Source organism: Cheilinus undulatus, linkage group 7 (genome assembly GCF_018320785.1).
Source record: "Cheilinus undulatus linkage group 7, ASM1832078v1, whole genome shotgun sequence".
NCBI classification, from domain to species: domain Eukaryota; kingdom Metazoa; phylum Chordata; class Actinopteri; order Labriformes; family Labridae; genus Cheilinus; species Cheilinus undulatus.
The window spans coordinates 2,445,394-2,466,910 of record NC_054871.1 but is presented as its reverse complement, the minus strand read 5'-3'; the positions used below and the strand labels follow the sequence as shown (position 1 = coordinate 2,466,910).

Here is a 21,517-nt window from a genome sequence, read left to right as displayed (position 1 = left end):
TATCTGTGGAAGCCCATTTTCACCCCCCCCCCCCCGAAAAAAAAAAAATGTGCAAGTAAGGCAATTTGTGAAAAAAAACAACAACCTATAAGCCATAATTATCAGATGAAAAGTCAAAATTATGAGACAAAAATTATGAGATAATAAGCTAAAATCATGACTTTCAATGACTCATAATTTTGACTTTCAATTTCAGAATTACTTCTTTTTATCTCACAATTATTTTAAAATGCCTAACTTCCACATTTTTCTTTTTTAAGTGGCAGAAATGTGCTTCCATATTTACCTGTGGTAAGAAAAATCCAAGCTGAAATTGTGTTGAGATTTGCTCTGTTCAGGCTGTGAATTCATGGTTTTATGTTAAAGTGTTGGATTCAGGGATCACTGTGTGAACAGCTCAGCCGTCTGCAGTTTAAAACTACCTCACAAAGACCTTTAAATGCTGTTTTATTCAGTGAATTTTAGCCTTTGCCAGCCCTGAACAGCTGCTCAGAGTCTGTGTACTCTGGTGCACTGTTTGTGCCAAAACTTCTGTGAAAAGAGTTATTGTTATATTTTTAAATCATGATTAGAAAAAGGACTTTTATGGGATTTTTCATTGAATAGGTCATGTTTTTGTGTACTGAATGTGCAGGATAATTCTGTGAGAATAAAGCTGTGCATAGTTCTCTCAGACACAGACTCGTGTGTTCGTTTATTGCATGAGAGACAAACACAAGGCCCGGGGGCCAAATCCGGCCTGTGGGACGATAATATCCGGCCCGCAAGATCTTATCATGTTTGTGTTCTAACTGGCCCACCAGTATGAGGTCTGCAGATTTCCTCCAGTATAAAAATGTAAACTTCAGCTTGATTATTTAACATATCCTTGTTAAGCCATAAAAATCTGAAAAAGTAGAGATTTTATAAAAACTCAAGATTTGGGCAAAGAAATTAATATGTGTTTTATTTCATATTTTCAGTTTGCATCTCAAGATTACAACTCAAACTTATGATTTTGACTTTTCATTCCATACTTAGAATTTGGACTTTCTGTGTCACATTTTTATTTTCAGATTCCCAATTTTATATTTTAAGTCATATTTTGACCTTTTCAACTCCTTTCCTTGGCTTTTAATCCCATATTTTGACTTTTAAACACACGATTAAAATTTTTTCTCATATTTTGACATTTTGAATGAATAATTTGTACTTTTTATATCATATTTTGACCTTTTACACTTCCAATTTTGAATATAAGTTATATTTTTAGCTTTTTAAGTCGTCATTTTGAATTCTAGCTCATATTTTGACATTTTCAACTCCTCATTTTTATCTTTTTAATCCCGTATTTTGACCTATCATACTCACAATTTAAAATTTCAAGTCATATTTTGACTTTTAAACTCATGATTTCAAATTTGATCAGACTGATTTCATATGACTTCAACTTTCTCCTCATATATTTTCTCTTTAAAAACATTATTTTTCTATTTTTAATATCGTGTTCTGATCTTTTTAACTAATAAATTTTTATCTCAGATTTATTATTGTGACTTTTTTGAATTTCCAAATGATTTTTCATCAGTGCTCTTTTTTCATATTTTATCTGGTGAAAATGAGGTTGACAGTTGTGGTTAAATGTTGACCCTGTTAGGCCCTCAGGTTAGACCTGAATCCAGAATCCGGCCCCTGCTTTGATTGAATTTGACACTCCTGTTTTATTTCAAAACAGTATAATTTAAAAAAAAAAAACTTAGTGGATTTATAAACAGAAATATGTGTGTGTGTGTTTGTGTGGGTGTGTGTGTGTGTGGGTGTGTGTGTGTGTCTTAAAGGTTTGATAAAAAGAATAAAAAATGTAACAAGATTTTTTTGTAAAGTGTATTTCTGTTTATCCTGTCAGGTCCCTTTAAATTGTCTCGTTAGAGAATAAAGAGAGCTCACCTGTGAGCTATCGGCTGCTGACCCCTAGTGGCTGCAGAAGGAATTACATTAAAATCAGCCTAAACAAGCACCTGGTTGTCCCACTTCTGCACTGAAACCTTTTCACTGTTTAGAGGTCAGAAAAACAATCAAAGAAGTCCTGCATTCTTAAATCAAAGTAGATATTAAATCACTGAAAAATAAAGTAATTAACAGACTCAGTCGCTCTTAAAAGGCTGTAAAAAATACTTTTAGCTGCATATGAAATTCCCCATCTTAATATGTTTTAATGTTATCATGCTTTGTGTTTTATTAATAGATTATATTCTGGATTATTGATCAGGACCTGCAGAGTAAATGAAGTTGATCATTGAGTTCAGAGCAGAATAAAATGGGATTATTTATGTACTTGGAATCATCAATAATGCATGACTTCCTCATCTAATCTGACCTGAAGTTGTAATGAAATAATCCCATAGATCAGCATCTTTTATCTAATATGCATTCAGTGTGAAGTGTAAAATGACCCCTGGAGTCCTTGAGAAGGGAAACTCCCAGCATGCTCGGCTCGGAGACCCCCCCTCAGTAAACCCGGTTAATCCCCGTTGTTCCCTCGTCACTCATGAAGGCTTCATTGTGACTTTAATCTGTGCTGGAGGATAATCAGCCCAGGCACCTGTGGCTGCGTGTCGTCGCAGGGATTCGGTCCCGTGCGGCCTCACGCTCGCTTTATTGGATTAATAACTGCAGTGTTCTCGCTGTCAGATAAATATAGACACGGGACAGTTTCCTGTGGAGTTCTGCATACGTTTCCTCTGCTGGTTTCTGACACGGCCTTCATACTAATAATACAATAATATTAATGTAAATGTCTGTTATTCTCTTGGTAATACTAAAGTTTAATATATTTTATTTGATCCTACTTTTATCTAAATACGCCATTAAACCTGACATTCTTACTCAAAGTTTAATTTACAGACTCATATCGACCTGACCCAGCTTTAAAGGAAAGTTAAGGAACATTTCATCCAAAATGGGCTATGATAAAGGTTTGAAATGATGTTTGTAAAGGATAGAGCAAAGTTGGACCTCAGATGGAGACGTAAACAGAGAGACTGTAAAAAATCTGAGAGGGTCTGGCAGCAGACGGCTCAGCTGGTTGTTTGTTGGTACATATATACAGTCATGGCACCCCTGGAATTTTTCCAGAAAATTCACCATTTCTCCCAGAAATTGTTACAAATGTTTTTGGTATCCATATGTTGATTTCCTTCATGTGCATTGGAACAACACAAAAAAGCAGAAGAAAAAAGACAAAATTGACATAATTTTACACAAAACTCAATGAGCCGGACAAAATGATTGTCCCCCTTTTAAAACTGTGGGTAAATCATTTTATTTCCAGCATGTGATGCTCATTTAAACTCACCTGTGGCAGTAACAGGTGCTGGCAATCTAGAAATCACACCTGAAGCCAGTTAGAATGTCTAAAAGTTGACTCAACCTTTGTGTTGTGTGTCTGTGTGTGTCACACCAAGCATGGAGAAGAGAAAGAAGAGCCCAGAATGGTCTGAGGACTTAAGAAGCAAGACTGTAGAAAAATATGAACAATCTCAAGGTTAAAGACCATCTCCAGAGATCTTGAGATTCCTTTGTCCACTGTGTGTAATATAATCAAGAAGTTTATAACCATGGAGCTGTGGCTGATCTCCCTGGACATGGACAGAAGAGAAAAACTAACAAAAGAATGCAACACAGGATAGTTGGAATGGTGGATAAACATCCTCAGTCAACTTCCACACAAATTCAGGCTGTCCTGCAGACTCAGGGTGCAAAAGTGTCAGCTGGGACCATACGTGGTCATCTGAATGGGATGAAGCGCTATGGCAGGAGACCCAGGAGAACCCCACTGCTGACAAAGAGACAGAAAAAAAGCCAGACTGGAGTTTGCAAAATTGTACCTGAGTAAGCCTCAATCCTTCTGGGAGAACATTTAGTGGACAGATGAGACTAAGGTAGAGCTTTTTGGAAAAGCACATCATTCTACTGTTTACAATAAAAGGAATGAGGCCTACAAAGAAAAGAACACAGTACCTACAGTCAAACATGGTGGAGCTTCAAAGATGTTTTGGGGTTATTTTGCTGGCTCTGGGTACCTTGACTGTGTGAAAGGAATCATGAAATCTGGAGATTATCAAAAGATTTTGGGCTGCAATGAAGGGCATAGTGTCAGAAAGCTGGGTCTGGGTCAGAGGTCATGGGTGTTCCAGCAGGACAATGACCCCAAACATACCTCAGAAAGCACCAAGAAATGGTTGGAGACAAAGCTGGAGAGTTCTGAAGTGGCCAGCGATGGGTCCAGATCTAAATCCTGTTGAACACCTATGGAGAGATCTGAAAACTGCTGTTGCAAGAAGCACCCTTCAAATCTGAGAGACCTGGAGCAGTTTGGAAAAGAAGAGTGGTCCAAAATTCCAGCTGAGAGGTGTAAGAAGCTCGTTGATGGTTATAGGAAGTGATTGGTTTCAGTTATTTTTTTCCAAGTGTGTGAAACCAAATATTAAGTTGAGGGTGCCAACAATTTTGTCTGGCACATTTTTTGAGTTTTGTGTAAAATTATGTAAATTTTGTCTTTTTTCTTCAGATTTTTAGTGTTGTTCTAATGCACATAAAGGAAATAAACGTGTGTGTACCAAAACAGTTGTGATTCCAACAATTTCTGAAAGAAATGGTGTATTTTCTGGAAAAATTCCGGGGGTGCCAATACTTTCGTCCATGACTGTATATATACAGTGCTTAACAAATTTATTAGACCACCTGTCATATTTGTCTCAGAGAACGCTGCAGCATTGTGACGAACCAAAACATGGCGGCCTCCTGGTGAGTTTATAAGCTCAAATTTACTCAAAATGCAGATATCTAGCGAGATTTATAGTTTCATACACATTTGAGAGATACAGATATTTATCCAACAAGATGAACTTGTCTGATCATGCAGCGTTCCTTTTAAGAATGCTTCAGCTGTTTCTATGGAGGACGGAGGCCAAAATGAAATACATAAATACTCAATTTATTAAATAATTAAATGTGTCATCAATTATTTGATATTGGAAATAAATCAACAAAATAATTAATAATAAATAATTATTTAAACATATTTAATAATTTATATATCTAATAATTTATTTAACTTTATATTACCAATTTTAAATAATTAATGACACATTTAGTTGATTATTTAGTTATTCAATAACACATGCATTTAATTAATTAAATAATTGTGTATTTATTTATGTAGTTGTTGTTTTATTTCCAATATTAAATAATTGACACATTTAATTATTTGATTAATTATATATTTGTATATTTCATTTTGGCACTTTCAGTCCTCCATACCAGCGGATCTTTGTGCCAAGCCCGGCTCATTTTTCTCCTGAAACACATAAACAGAGATTCATGTGTTCACACATAATTCATCACAGCACGACTGTACAGAAGAAATAATCAGGTAAGTTGGTGTTTATTTAAAATATAAATAAACATAAATAAAGTCCAAAAACACAAACATTATATCAGGTAAAAAAGAACAAGTAAAATATTTACATGATGCATTTTGACAAAAGTTTCTTTGGTTGCTGGTGTGCGTTGGCAGATCAGTATTGAGGTTTGTGGGTTTTAAAACAAAAAAAGGTTCAAACAGTGAATTTAAGGCAGCTCTACATTTTCACCTGTCCCGTCTACTGAAACAAAAACACTTTCTAAAACACCGAGAAAAGGTCAAGGGGCACTTCACCAACAGAAATGAAGTCGTTGTTTTAGCCACTTAGCATCGTTTGGCTAACAGAAAAATCATGCTAATGTACGTTAATCCATCCTGACATTTTCTGAGTTGTTTAAGTTGTTTTTAAAGCCCAGTTCAGACCAAAGATTCACCACGACGTACGGAAACTCACAGCTAATGGTGACAAGCTCTGCAACGCGCTGAGAGCCTGGCGGTCCACACCGCTGCAACTGGAGTTTTCAACTTTGACTTTTTATCTAATAGTTTGACCTTTTCAATTATCAAATTCACTTTTTAACTCATATTTTGACCTTTCAATATATAATTTTGACTTTTTATCTAATAGTTTGACCTTTTCAATTTATTAAATTCACTTTTTAACTCAAATTTTGACATTTTCAATTTATAATTTTGACTTTGATCTAGTAGTTTGACCTTTCCAATTTATAATTATGACTTTTTTAATCAGTAGTTTGATCTTTTCAATTTATAAATTTCCCTTTATATCTAATAGTTTGATCTTTTCAATTTAAAATTTTGACTTTTTGTTTAATAGTTTGACCTTTTCAATTATTAAATTCACTTTTTAACTCATATTTTGACCTTTCAATGTATAATTTTGACTTTTTATCTAATAGTTTGAATTTTTCAATTTATTATATTCACTTTTTAACTCATATTATGACCATTTCGATTTATAATTTTGACTTTTTATCTAATAGTTTGAACTTTTCGATTTATAATTAGGACTTTTTTATTTTAATAGTTTGAAGTTTTCAATTTATAATTTTGACTTTTTATCTAATAGTTTGAACTTTTCTATTTATAATTAGGACTTTTTTATTTTAATAGTTTGAACTTTCCAATTTATAATTTTGATTTTTTATCTAATAGTTTGACCTTTTCAATTTATTAAATTCACTTTTTAACTCAAATTTTGACATTTTCAATTTAGAATTTTTACTATTTATCTGTTTGACCTTTTCAGTTTATAATTTTGACTTTGATCTAGTAGTTTGACCTTTCCAATTTATAATTATGACTTTTTTAATTAATAGTTTGATCTTTTCAATTTATAAATTTCCCTTTATATCTAATAGTTTGATCTTTTCAATTTAAAATTTTGACTTTTTGTTTAATAGTTTGACCTTTTCAATCTATAATTATTACTTTTTTAATTAGTAGTTTGAACTTTTCAATTTATAATTTTGACTCTTATCTCATATTTTGACCTTTTAGGTGCACCATTTTAAATTTTAATTCATTTTTTTGCCTTACAAACATGATTGTGACTCTCTTTTTTATATATTTGCCTTTTTAAAGCATTATTTTAACATCTAATTTTGTGTTTTGACCTTTTGAACGAATAAGTTTGACTTTTTATCTCTGATTATGAGCCTTTTAACTAATCATTTTGACTTTTTAAATCTCAAAATCAGTTATAATCAGTGCTAGTCTCTTTTCCCCAAAATGTATTACTGGTGAAAATGAGGTTGACAGTTTGGGTAAATGTGGACCCTGTTAGGCCCTCAGGTTAGACCTTTACTCAGAATCTAGTGATTGAGTTTGACACCCCTGGTTTACGTCTTATATCTACATTTTTATTTTATAACAACAGTCTTTGGTCTGACTGGAGCTTTAGAACAAGGTTTACTGTGTAGGTTTGTGCTGGTTTCAGTTTCTTTTTTTTTTTTTCAGTGTGAAATCTGACGATTTATCGTCAACCTTCCGCCTCTCTAACGTCAGCTGTAAAGACTGAACAACTCGAGGTGCAGTGCTTAGAGAGACTAGCCGGTTTAAAAGCCTATCAGCATGACTAATGATGTGTCCGGTATTTACCTGAGAGGAAAAAAGGTGGATCACCTGGAGTGTTCAAATGTTTGTTTCATATTTAAAAATCAGCTAACTTGGATAAACATTTTCACTTGGGTGGTTTGTGGCTCTGAGATCAAGAACTAAATCTAATTAAATCCTGAACAACACGTGAAACTGAAACCAATCTACCATCTGTTCACGTTGGCTTCGGCTGACGTTCAGTGAAATGTCCTTAATCCCTACAGCACTTTGTTTACTTTGCAACATTCAAGTTAGAACACCAGAAGAAGAAGAAAAAGATAATAAAGCACAGGGACTTCACATGAAGCCAGTAGGAACGCATGCCTGCATGCTGTCAGATACATTAAAACCACAGAAGAAGAAGAAGAAGGTCTGTCAAAGTCTGCAGGATGAAGAGCACTTGGAATCGTTGTATCGGATGATTACCTGTTAACCCTTTGACCGTTCTGGGCTTCAGCAGCCAATAAAATTCAGAGTTCAGTCAAAGGTTTGTTAAACCGAGGATGGATAGGGCTCCCAACAAACAGCATCACAAAGAAGTCCGTCCCATCGGTACATCCGAGAAAAAGTTTGGAAAATATCCAACAGGGTGTTGACTTTTCAGCATCCAAATGTCCAGGACTCTGAGCTGATTGGCTGTTTTTATGTGGACATGATTTTTAAACTCCATCCAGCGTGGTCTTGTAGGCCGTCCTGGGAAAACCGATTTAGTTTGGTTCAGGATTTAAAGTCTGAGTGAAGATGACAAGAAGGTGAAAGTTGTGTTAAATTCAGATCCGACTCTTTACCAGGATCAGGAACATCTGATCAATCGTCAAACAGCCAACTAAAAGGACCCGGAAATGTCGGACAGCTGGAGGGATGATGGAGTTTCAACCATCCACCGAACCTCCTTCTTGTCCCTGCTGTCCTACAGCTCCTCCTGGAAAATCCTTAAACTGAAGGGATAAAAAAGTACATCTGAGCATGGTCCCCCAAACAGAGTGCTGCAGGAATTAGCCTGAAAACCAGGAAACTAATTTTAGCAATTCCTGTTCCATCATTTTGAGGTCCATGGGGTTTTTGGGCATGTTTTTGTTTAGCTGCATGAATTAAGATCAGCAGTAACCATAAGTTTAAGAGATTTAACTCTTTTTTTATCAACAAGAAGCATTAAAATCTGCACACCGAGAAGCTCCAATTAAAGGGCTTGTTCAAGAAGAAGAAGAAGAAGCGTTTCAGGCCAGCATGCTCTTCCTTAGACTTGCAAATTGATCCAGGCATCGCCATCTTAAATATTCATAAGTGGGACCCAGCCAAAGAAACAGAAACATGCTAGTCTGCCCTTTTTTTTTAAAACCACTGTGTTTGAGCTCAAACTACTCAGAACCAAACTTTACCATTTGTTCATTCACACAGAAAAGAAAACCTTTTCTAGGAGAGGTAAAAGAATGGAATAAAGATTGGAAATGGTGTCGTTAAAGTCAGTCGACCCTGGTGTGGTTCCTTTACAGCCTAATTTTACTGTTTCACTTTCTCCAGTTGTGTTTAAGCTCTGATTTATGATAAATGGTTCATTATTGAGGATTATCTTGATGGACAAGAGGCATATCCATTCTTGTCCAAAACCAAATGGAAAAATACATCAGCGTTTTGGTGATGGAACCTGTGGAATGCTAACTTCCAGGCTGACATAGAAAAAGAAGCATCATCCCTGCAGCACTCTGTAGACACGACTGGAAAACCTCCAAGAGGAATCAGAGTCCTGGAACAAATATTGTTCTCCTGTGAGCCCTTCAGCTGTTTCAGACATCCTTGCATTGATCATTAGCCTTTATTTCCACTGATAGGTCAATGCTTGCCCTCTGCAATAGCTGCATCCATGGATAATCAGTTGAAGTTGAACCAAAAACCTGATCCAGAAGGAGATGACATCCTGGTCATACATCCACAGGGTTTCTGGTGTTGACAACATCCTGAAGTTATGATGCCAAATCCACCTAAACTCCCTTATTTTCATATGATAGTTGGCGTTGTCGGCAGGCCTCAAACTCCCTCTTCTGTCAGTCACAGACAGACCAAAAGATGAACCCAGACGCTGGCCTTAGAGGGCTCCATGCACCCATAATCCTCTGGTGCAGATGTGGCATTTGTAGATTTTAGTCTTCATCTGCAACCAGATAAGTTGTCGAAGTTCGCCGCTTTATTGGCGAATTTACATCCTGCTCCTTCAAGATAATGTTCTTCCCAATCCACGTTTGGCCAAGTGAGCCAGAGTCACCTTTAAAAACTGAAAACAGTCATCACTGCTCAGTTTCCCTTCCTGTTAAGACTCTGTTATCCCCGAGTCTGTCTCTTAACGCTCCGAGTCAGATGGCACGGTGAGTCCGGACCAAACTCACACAGACTTTGGTGGTTTGAGAAAAGCTGCTCCATCCCGTCCCATCACACCTGACAGATGTTGTAGTAGACGGTGTGTGCGTGCCTCTCGCTCGCCGAGTCGCCCATCGTATCGTAGATGCTGTATTTGTGCGTGTGGATCTCTGTCATTGGAACGTCTACGCTGTGGGAGTTGTTGTGAGCGTGAGGATTCTGGGTACCGTAGGATGGTACGCGCTGGGAAAGAAACAGAGATACGTGTTAGCGTCAGACATCTAGAGCAGTGGTTCTCAACTTTAGGGTCGGGACCCCCTTTGGGGTCGCGAGACACTGTGAGGGGGTCACCAGATGCCTTAACAAAAACTAAGAATATTTTTAAATTACACTGTTGCCACTTTTCACCAATTTGACCAAATGTGAATCTTTTTTTTATGACTCTGTAACACCAATTTAGTCAATTTTAGTACATTTTTGCAACTTAAAAACCATTTTAGTCAATTTTAAACCCTTTCCACCACTTTTTTCGGCCTGTTTTTACCACTTCTAAACCAATTCTTGCCACTTTCTGCCTATTGTTGCCTCCATCATCCACTTTTTACATTCATTTTTCATCCATTGTTGCCAGTTCATATCCATTTTTCATTCCAGTCCACCTAATTTCCACCCATTTTTTGCACTTAAAAGCCATTTCAGCCACTTTTTAAGTCTCTTTTACCACTTTTTGGACCCATTTTTGCTACTTTATCAAATTTTTGCCACTTTAAATGCATTTATGTTCAATAAAAATCTAATTTCACCACCTTTTCCACCATTTTTTTGCCATTATTAACCAATTTTAGCCATTTTTAACCCATTTTAATTATGTTTTTAACATTTATTACACAAATGAATAAATAAAGATATTTGTTGCTTTGATAAGAGTGGTTATTATTCAGGTCAAATATAAAATATGGTTTTCACAGCTTTACTTCACAGTGGACTATAGTTTTGCTGACCTCCATTGGCCCCCAGTTTGGCTGGGTCTCAGAAATCTCCCCCTTTATCCCCCCTTATGGATGGCCTTGTCTGCACACAACTATTCCTGATTGTGCATGGCTGTGTTCAACCACCTTCAGGCACAGTGGGGTCCCCGGTCTCTAGCACCATTATTTTGGGGGTCGCGGGCCAAAAAAGGTTGAGAACCCCTGATCTAGAGAGCATCTGTGATGTTTGACTTCTGTGGAGCATGCTCAGAATGACTAGTCCAGTTCGAGTCTGACTGTGGTCTACAGTGGAACCACATCACCTCGGTGAGTTAGTCTGACTTTAAGGAGTTAAGAAGTTCAACCTGGTACAATTTCAGACTATGATGGTTTTAAAAGTCCAGTTTAGTCAAACTAACACAATAATCTAAGTTCTCCTGTCTGAGTTTAAAAGTACTAAATTATTCTTACAATGTCTATAAAAGTATTCAGCCCCTTAGATGTTTTACCCTTTTATTGATTTTATAAATTAATCATGGTCAATATGATTTGGCTTGTTTGACAAAAACAACTCCGTAATGTCAAAGTGAAAACAGATTTCAACCAAGTATTTCAATTGAATAAAAATCTGTTATGTAAAATAAGTGACTGCATAAATATTCACCCCTTTAAGGTGACTGATCTAACCTGAGGTCAGTGAATGTGTCTCAGTGATTGTAGTATAAACACACCTGTGTCTGGAAGGTCAACTCACGGGTTAATAGAGGTGGGAAAAAAATCAATTCAACATAGTATCTCAACCACCAAGAATCATTTTTTTTTGCAAATTAATTGCTAATATGAACTGAAGCCTATGATAATGGAAAAATGAAATCAATTGTTTGGAAAAATGTTTCTCCAGTGACGTCAACAGAGGTGATGGTCGTAGAGCAGGAGAGAGTTAGTACAACAAACATGGCAGCACCAGGGGAAGGACTTTAGGAAACACTGGGAATGCAAGCAGGGCCCAAATAAGATGGACACGACACATGAGGTTTGCAAGAAGTACTAAATAAAAATAAAATACTGGGCTGACAGCTTCAATTGGATTGGTCGGTTGTTTGGCTAAAAAGCTTTTGTTCGACCAAGATCACTCTGGTCAGTGAGTCACCTGCCCCCCTCCCCCAAGACGCTGGTCAGGGGGCAGATGCGCAGTGCGCAGCTGGCTGGTAGAGAGATGTGCTGCAGGGGACAAGGAGCAATGCAGCTCTAGGAATTACAGGTAGAGAAGCACACAGAGCTAGCAGAGTGGGATATTTTCTGATATTTCACAGCACTAATGCTCAGAAACAACACATCAACTCGTCACAAAGTTGCAGGCTGTTTGTATTAAAGTGGCGTTGCTGAGTCTGTCTGCTCTGCCCTCCCTCACTGCATTAACTCCCATCTCCCGCGGTCGGTTTAAATTCACCTGTCGGTAAATAGGTTTCGTGGTATCATCTCCTTTTATAATCTCCTTAAAGTGTTCAGGTTAGCGTTAGCTTCTCTTGCAGACAGACAGAAAGCAGAAGACATAAAAGGCGATGCCTGCTGGTCATTAAGTCCCGACGAGCAAACATTTTTCCTCTCACCCCCCTATATAAATGTTGCATGCTGTCTACTTTATGCTCATAAATGACATGGCGCAGGCTGGATCAAGTGATCCTGGTATTAGTTACTGTTATAAATGAATGAAAAACAATGATCTGAGGTTATTTTGTAGGCTGTACGAGTTCAAAGAGATACTGCGCCAGGATCATGGAGATCAAAGACAGGTGCGAGCTGATCGTCTCTCAATTAATTATATTTTTATAAGACGTGATGAGCCTAAAAAAAATATTAATGCTTCAAAAGGCTTGTTATGTTCATTTAAGGATCATTTAGAGTACCAAGCAGGTGCAGTGAGGAACCTGTATGGATTAAACAGGTCCCCAGCAAGGTGATTTTTAAAATTTACTTTTCTTATTATTTGTAAGAAAAGTTGAAAAAATGGTTTGGATCATAATATATGGTATCGCAATATTCACTGTATTGCAAAATGTTTAGAATTGCAATAATATGGAATCGTGACCTAAGTATAGTGATAATATCGTATTGTGGGGTCACTAGTGATTCCCACCCCTACTGGTTAACCTACTGGTCAGTATTCCTTGCTACCATTGCACCATCATCTCACTCCAAGCACTTTAGAGAAAAGGTTATGGAACATCTAAGACAGGTACTGTAGACAGACGCATTCCAAGTCTCAGAACATCCCCCAGAGTTCAGTTAAATCCATCATGAAGAAATGAAGGAATATGTCACGTGTAAATCTGCCTAGATCAGACCGTCCTCACAAACTGAGTGGGCGTGCAAGAAGGAGACTAGTGAGAGAGGACACCAAGACACCTATGACTACTCTGAAGGAGTTCCAAGCTTCAGCAGCTGAGATGGAGAGACTCTGCAGACAACAACGGTTGGCCGGGTTCTTCACCAGTCAGAGCTTTATGGGAGAGTGGCAAAGAGAAAGACACTGTTGAAGAAAACTCAGATTCAATCTGGACTGGAGTTCACCAGAAGGACTGTGGGAGACTCCATGGTCAAGAGGAAGAAAGTTCTTTGGTCTGATGAGACCAGAATGGAGCTTTTAGACCATCAGACAAGACACCAAACACTGACATCACCACAAACACACCATCCCCACTGTGGAGCACGGTGGTGGCAGTCATTTGTTTTAATTCGCCGGTCTTTCTCTGTTGGTTATTAATGAGCTTTTCTGTCCAGAAACAGAGAGAGTGGGACACGGCGAGGATCAGCACGGGATCAGGATGAGAGTCGGAGTGCTAATCTGTTCTGGATGTTTGTCTTACTGCAGAGACGTTGTGCTGTAATCTGATCTAACCCGACAGGTGTGAATGAAGCCCCAGCTCCGTGGTGTAAAAGGAGAGCTTGGTGTTTCATGTCAGAGGTTTTACAAATGCTAGTTGGGTTTAGGATGCATGTTTTTCTGCAGAACGTGAAAGCAAGCACAAAAAATCATGTCATTCTAAAACCAGATTGTCCAATTAATGAAAAACATTTTAACGTTCAAAATACTCCTTCTTAAGCTTTTACTATGGTCAGAGCTTCAGGTGGTGGTTTTACCTTTCCTGTTTCATTGAGGGGGAAATCTTTCCGACAGAGGTGAGCGATGATTCCTGCAGCCAGAGCGTCGCCAAGAACATTGATCATGGTTCGAAATCGATCTCTGCAGAGACAAATGAGACCAGGATACAAGCTGAAACACGGGACAAGAGGTTCTGGATCATGGTTTTTTATAATACAACAGTTTATTTAGCTCTTGTTATCCCCTCTATCAGAGACGTTTGACAAAAATGGAGATGCATTTTAATTAGAAGCACATCTAAAATTTTAAATAAGATGTACTTTTAAGAACTCAAATGTTAAACTAGCAGATTCAGCAAGCAGCCAGTCAACTGATCTTTCTACATAATCAATTTATTCATATGGTACAATCATTTGAGATGCACAGCCTCAGTGTACTTTCAGAGTAAAAGCAGACAGCGTATATGACAAATCTTAAATAATAAATTAAAATTAAATAATGACAACATACTGTAAAAGAAATGTACAAAATGAAACAGGTAGGAGTAGGAAGAAATACTTTATTCAGGACTTTTGATTCATTTTAAAGTGAATGATGCACTCCAGTCATTGAAGATTTATCTAGAAGCTTGTGCAAAACAATGTTTTTTAAAGTTGCATGTAGACCAGGGCTGGGTGATATAACTTAGAAATAAAGTTGCTGATTATTTCCTACCGAACCTGATTTACTATTCTAATTCATTTCATTTATCTACGTGAGAAGTAGGCAGACAAATGCCACTGTTAACGCTACTTACAGTATCCAATCAATGGCCACGATGAGTGTGATGTCATCTGGAGGCAGTCCCACTGATGTCAGTACGATCACCATGGTAACCAGACCGGCCTGAGGAATCCCTGCTGCACCGATGCTGGCCGCCGTAGCCGTGATGCTGCAGGACGGACAAATACACATTTAACACAGAATCCAGTTTAAAATCTAAAATAATCCTCTGACACCAGCATCAGACCAAGGTCTGGCAATTCAGACCAAGGTCGAATCACTTTTTTTGAGCTGAATGGTGAGCTGAAAAAAATTCTCGATGTAACACTGGTTATAACTCCAGAAATGTAAACTTTGATACAATTCCTCTAACCTCCTGAGGTCTGAGCTTTAGACTGGAATTCTTTTTGAGTTTCATCCTCTTATTTTTAATCGTAGGGCCTTATCAGTCTAAAAGCTCAACCTCGACTTTGAACAGGAAGTAGTTCAGACCAAAAAGGATGTCCACAAATCTCCTGAAGATCCTGTTTCTGCAGAAAATCCAGACCTGGATCAGTTTTGGAGCAGATGTTTAGGCTTCATGTAGACCAGTTAGTCAGTGGTTTGGGGTCTTCTGTCAGTCAGAGATGGTGGGGGATGGGGACTCATTTTGATGATGGACTTGATAGCACCGAGCATCAATAAAATTTACTTTAAAAGTTCTGATTTCTGGGGAGCAGGTGGACTAGTGGTTAAAGGCGCTCCCCATGAACGTGGGCGGCCCGGGTTTGAATCCTGCCTGAGGCCCTTTGCCGCATGTCTCTCCCCCACTCTTGACCCTGTTTCCAACTCTATCCACTGTCCTCCTCTATCTAATAAAGGCACAAAAATGCCCCAAAATAAATCTAAAAAAAAAAAAAAAAAAAGTTCTGATTTCTTAGAACATTTCCTTTCCAAAATCCAAACAAATTCCCTAACACTTCAAAGAAGTTGCCACTAATTTCTGTGAACATTCTTGGACGTATTTTTAAATCATCCCATAAAACATACCCCAAATTTCTTCAGATATTCCCCAAACGTTTCAGTGAAACTTTAGACTAAAGCCTAAACATTCAACATCAAAATTTCCCCCCAAAAATCCTAAAATTTCTTTTCAAGTTCCAAATGTTCAAAAATTAAATTCCCCCAAAATGCATGAAAATGATGGAAAAATATTCATTAAAATAGTGCAAATTTCACAGGACTGTCCCACTCAAAAATTTTGAGGGAAAACAAACAAACAAACAAACAAAAACAGAGCAAATTACCCCCCACCCCAGAAATCAAATTAAATTCACCAAAGTTAAAAAAAAATGCATGAAAATGTCAAAAAACTTCAATCAAACTCCCAAAAATTTTGAGAAAAAAATCAGAGCAAATTACCCCCAAAAAAATCAAATTAAATTCACCAAAATTAAAAAAAAAAAAAAATTGCCTGAAACAAAAAAAAAAAAAGAAAGAAAAACAACTCCAATCAAACTTCCAAAAATTAAACATCTATTTTCCAAATTTGCATAAAAATTGCCAGGAAATTTAAAAATGGAAATACATTTCCCAAAATAAAAAAAAATCCCAATTTGCACGAAAATGCAAAAAAAAAAAAGAAAAAAAAAAAAGAAAAGAAAAATCAAAGCAAATCTGAAACCTTTCTGAAACCACAATAACAATAATGCTATATTTGTTTAATGCTTAGTGTACATCCTGTTGAATTTAGTCTGTTTTATAGCTGGATCATGCATAGAGAGCCTAAGACACAATTCTCGCTGTGGGCTGATAAAGTTAAATTCTGATTTCTACAGACTCTAGTCAGGTTTATTCCTCACCATCCTCCTGGTGTGTGGAGGTAAACAATGGAGAGGATCTTTTGGCTGCAGCTATCTGTGTGTGTGCAGTTGTTTGTTATTTTGGCTGTTTGAGGCTCTAAAGTTAGCAGAGTTAGCATTAGGGGCTAACAGGCTTATCAGTAGGCATCTCCTCTCATCCTACCCCAAACTTCAGAGCTCCTCTGTGCCAGCGCCGTGCCCTCACGGCAGTTCGGCACCCAGCAGCAGCGCTATTTTTATAGAGACAGCAGGACTCAGCAGAAGGGTTGCTGCTGGGGAAAGTTTGGCTGTTGGTCACTGATTTAATTCATGATTTAATACAGCACCACAACCCTGCACACCCAAAGGGCCAGATGGTTGAAAAATACATTTGCAAGAGCCACAATCTAAGTGGTGAAAAGTGGAAATCAAAATAAGTTAAAGGTGGCAAAAACGGGCTAAAAGTAAAAATGGAATTAAAGTAGCAAAAAAAAAAAATTGTAAATAAGGCCAATGGAAATATGCAGACAAATACAGAGGTTGAAAATTAAGTTGGACAATTAAAGCCTACTGTTTAAGTGTGGGAAACAAACTGGTTAATGTGACTTGCAATGTAAAATTTCTGAATTTTAGTGACTTGTTCTTTCTAGCTAATAAATATTTAACTATAAAGTTTCCTTTCCCTTTGAGAAAACTTGACTCTGAGAATTTGTGACAATCTGACCAAGAGTTCAGCTCTTCTAACCCAGTGGTTCTCAACGTTGGGGTTGGGACCCCATAGGGGTCGTGAGACACTGAGAGGGGGTCTCTTGATGCCTTAAAGAAACCAGGAATATTTTTAAATTTACACCGTTGCCACTTTACATCAATTTTGCCAGATTTCAACCCGTTGTTGTCACTTTTTTCCGACCAATTTTGCGAACTTTAACACATTTTTTTCCACTTAAAAACATTTTTTGTCGGTTTTAAACCCTTTCCACTGCATTTTTCTGCCTGTTTTTGCCACTTCTAAACCAAATCTTGTCACTCTTTGCCTATTGTTGGCTCTGTTGACCCATTATTGCCACTATTAACCCCTCTTTACCACTTTTTACACCACATTTCACTATTCTATATGCCCATTTTTGCCTATTCCTGCTTCAGCAAACACTTTCTTGCCAGTTTATATCAATATTTCATCCCATTTCACCAAATTTCCATCCATTTTTGCTACTTTTATGCCATTTCAGCCACTTTTAAATCCTCTTATACCACTTAATATGCCTGTTTTTGCCACTTTAACCCATTTTTGGTTATTTTTTTTGTCACTATTATCCAATTTTAGGCACTTCTAACCCATTTCTCCTACCTTTAAACTCCAGTTTCACCACCTTTCCCAGCATTTTGCCATTATTAACCCATTTTAGCTATTTTAAATGTATTTTAATTTTGCTTTAAACTAAAGGATTGACATTTTTAAGGGCTACTTACTACACAAATGAATTAAAAAGATATGTGTTTCTTTGATAAGAGTGGTTATGATTCAGGTTAAATATGAAACAGCACATCTTAACTTTACAATGGACCATTATTTTGCTGGCCTGCAGTTTGGCTGCCCCCCCCCCAAATATACAGCCGTGTCTCCACATGACTAATCTAGAATGCTCATGGCTGTGTTCACCCACCTTCAGGTACAGTGGGGGTCCCCGGTCTCTGACACCTTTATTTTGAGGGTCGCGGGTTGCAAAGGTTGAGAAGCCCTAATCTGACCAATCTTGTTTAAATCTCAAAGAAAGTGAGCATTTCTGCACCGGTTTACCTGATTGTGACCAGCTGGCCAAAGTCCAGCTCATAGTCGTTAACTTGAGCGATAAAGATGGCCGCCACTGCCTCGTACAGCGCCGTACCGTCCATGTTGATGGTGGCGCCCACAGGCAGGACAAACCGAGCAATCTGTCGATCAACGTTACAGTTCTCCAGCAAACATTTCATGGTGATGGGCAGCGTGGCAGAGCTGTGAAGAGAGAATTCAAATGAACCTTTAATAAAAACAATAACACAGTGACAGACAAGGATGAGGGAAGACTATTGAGCTCTGACCTGGAGGAGGTAGCCAGAGCGATCACCATGGCCTGCAGCAGCCCGCGGATGAAAGAGAATGGGTTCTTTCTGGTGAGGATGAAGTAGAAGAGAGGGAGGAGGATGAGTCCATGGACGAAGAGGCCAGAGAGTACAGTGACGCCGTACCAGCCCAGCTTCTTTCCCAGCGTGCTCGGGTCCTGCATGTCCAGGATCTTCCCCGCCACCAGGAAGATGATCCCAAATGGAAAATACCTGAGCAGGACACAACAGACGGTGTATAACGAGGTGTTTCTCTTTGGTTGTTTTAACACCTGATAGTCCCGTTCGTTCGCATTCACACTGCTCTTGGTCAAACAGACCAAACCGTCTGAACACCTACAACCTCTGCCTGTTAGGGGCGCTGTCGTCACAAACAAAAGGCAACCAAAAAGAAAAGGAGGCGTCGAAGACAACGAAACCGGAAATCTATCTCCTTCTGCCGGTCTTTTCTTCCACATAAACAATGAAAAACACAGAATTTACGCCGTCTTGGGGTTTCTGCTTTTGCATTGGGGCGTTACGAGCAGGCAGCGAGGCAGTGAGCTGTCCAGCATGACATTCTTTACATGAGACGAATAAATCAGCACTGACTACGTGTTGCTATGGCTACACAGACGCCAAGCGAGGTATCGACATGTATTTGAGTGCATTAAATCACAGATAAATCCATATGTCATTACACTTTATGCCACTTCCTGCCTTTCCTTCCTTCACAAGTTGGTCCGCTTTGCTTTCACACCAAGCTGTGCATCAAGCAAGAATGGCGAAGAAGACTACAGCAACCAGGGTCTTCAGTCCCCCAACGCTGACACAGATGTAAACATTCTCCTGTCCCAGTTTTTGAGGAACTTGTTGCAGGCACAAATTCATGATGTGTATATTAAAGTAATTAATAATTTTAAAAAGTTTCAGTTTGAAAAACAAATATTTTTGTGACTTATTCAGTTGTTTATAGGTTGAAAAGGATTTGTAAATTACTGTGTTAACTTTTATCCACATTTTACTCAATGTCCCAACTTTTTTAGAACAGGGATTTGTACTTACATGAGCAGACCAGGCCTTATGTACTGGATTTATAAAGTATAAGCTCTTCTTCTCTGTGTGAATGGCATGTATTTGCAGGCAGACATTTTTGCATGTGAAAGTCAACTTTAAAGCATTCTTCCTTCTCTTCTATCTATTTGAGTCGTGATTTAATGTAATAAATAAAACCATGCATATGTGCAGGACGACAGATTTATCAGTAACAGAGCTAACACTGAGCCCTCAGCTGCAGCTCTGCTCCATGTTCAGCTCTGAAGGCTTCCGTGGACTCTGCCGTTGTTTTAATCAGATCAGGCCCTGCAGCAGGAGGGCACTGTGATGTCATTGCCGCACGTTTTCACCACCTGACAGGTCATCAGGTCAGATCCACACAATCCTCCCGTGAGCCAACGCACCATAGTGAGAACATTACAGCACAAATACTACCCGGCAACACCCAAACCAGCAGGCTGGAGTTTAAGACGAGTGTTCTAGCGGGAATCTCTGTCAATGTCTGAATAAGTGAGAGTGTTTGAACCGGCGTTAATGAGGCAGAGTAACTGTACTGTAAGCTCACAGCAGGAACTATAATTTATTCTACAGTGCTTTTACTGACAAAAACAGGAATTCCTGATGCACCTATAAGATAAGATAAGATAAGATATGATAAGATAAGATAAGATAAGATAAGATAAGATAAGATAAGATAAGATAAGATAAGATAAGATAAACTTTTATTGTCCCCGGGGGGAAAGTTGTCATGGACATAAGTGCAGTGCTGCTCACAATCAACACATTCATCTCAAAAACAAACAGGCAGCACACAGACAGATGGTGGTCCACATTCCCCCAGAATAAGAGAGAGTTACAGGTAGCATACTGTATTGCACCTGCCCAGTAAGATGATACTATGATACTAAATAGTTCAGATTTACCATGCTGTATCGTTCCTGACAGCTTAAATAGTGTTTCCATGACACCAGATATTAAAGCTTGCTGATCTTTCTGTTAATCATTAAGAAATATGCAGGAGTGCATGTACAAAATGACTGCAACCACTTTTATTTTGAAAGAAAATGAGGAGCTTCTTGTAGATCAGTCTGTACGTACACTATATTGCCAAAAGTATTCGCTCACCCATCCAAATCATGGAAATCAGGTGTTCCAATCACTTCCATGGCCACAGGTGTATAAAATCATCACCTAGGCATGCAGACTGTTTCTACAAACATTTGTGAAAGGATGGCTCGCTCTCAGGAGCTCAGTGAATTCCAGCGTGGTACTGTGATAGGATGCCACCTGTGCAACAAGTCCAGTGGTGAAATTTCCTGGCTCCTAAATATTCCACAGTCAACTGTCAGTGGTATTATAACAAAGTGGAAGCCATTGGGAACGACAGCAACTCAGCCACCAAGTGGTAGGACACGTAAAATGACGGAGCGGGGTCAGCGGATGCTGAGGTCATAGTGCGCAGAGGTGGCCAACTTTCAGCAGTCAGTGGCTACAGACCTCCAAACTTCATGTGGCCTTCAGATTAGCTCAAGAACAGTGGTAGAGAGCTTCATGGAATGGGTTTCCATGGCTGAGCAGCTGAATCCAGCCATACATCACCAAGTGCAATGCAAAGTGTCGGATGCAGTGGTGTGAAGCATGCCGCCACTGGACTCTAGAGCAGTGGAGACGCCTTCTCTGGAGTGACCAATATCGCTTCTCCATTTGGCAATCTAATGGACCAGTCTGGGTTTGGAGGTTGCCAGGAGAACGGTACTTGTCTGACTGCATTGTGCCAAGTGTAAAGTTTGGTGGAGGGGGAATTATGCTGTGGGCTTGTTTTTCAAGAGCTGGGCTTGACCCCTTAGTTCCAGTC

General features: G+C 38.5%; 1 protein-coding gene across 1 annotated transcript in view; it reads right to left on the bottom strand.

Moving 5' to 3' along the window:
• Positions 1–9,946: 9,946 nt before the first annotated feature.
• Positions 9,947–21,517, bottom strand: part of LOC121512184 (excitatory amino acid transporter 5-like) — a 48,832-nt gene continuing 37,261 nt past the window's right edge. The window contains exons 10-14 of the mRNA XM_041791335.1: positions 18,607–18,840; positions 18,326–18,520; positions 14,742–14,876; positions 13,984–14,086; positions 9,947–10,117 (exon numbers count right to left, since the gene is read on the bottom strand). Coding sequence (XP_041647269.1) covers positions 9,947–10,117; positions 13,984–14,086; positions 14,742–14,876; positions 18,326–18,520; positions 18,607–18,840 — 838 coding nt within the window. The remainder of the gene's footprint in view (positions 10,118–13,983; positions 14,087–14,741; positions 14,877–18,325; positions 18,521–18,606; positions 18,841–21,517) is intronic.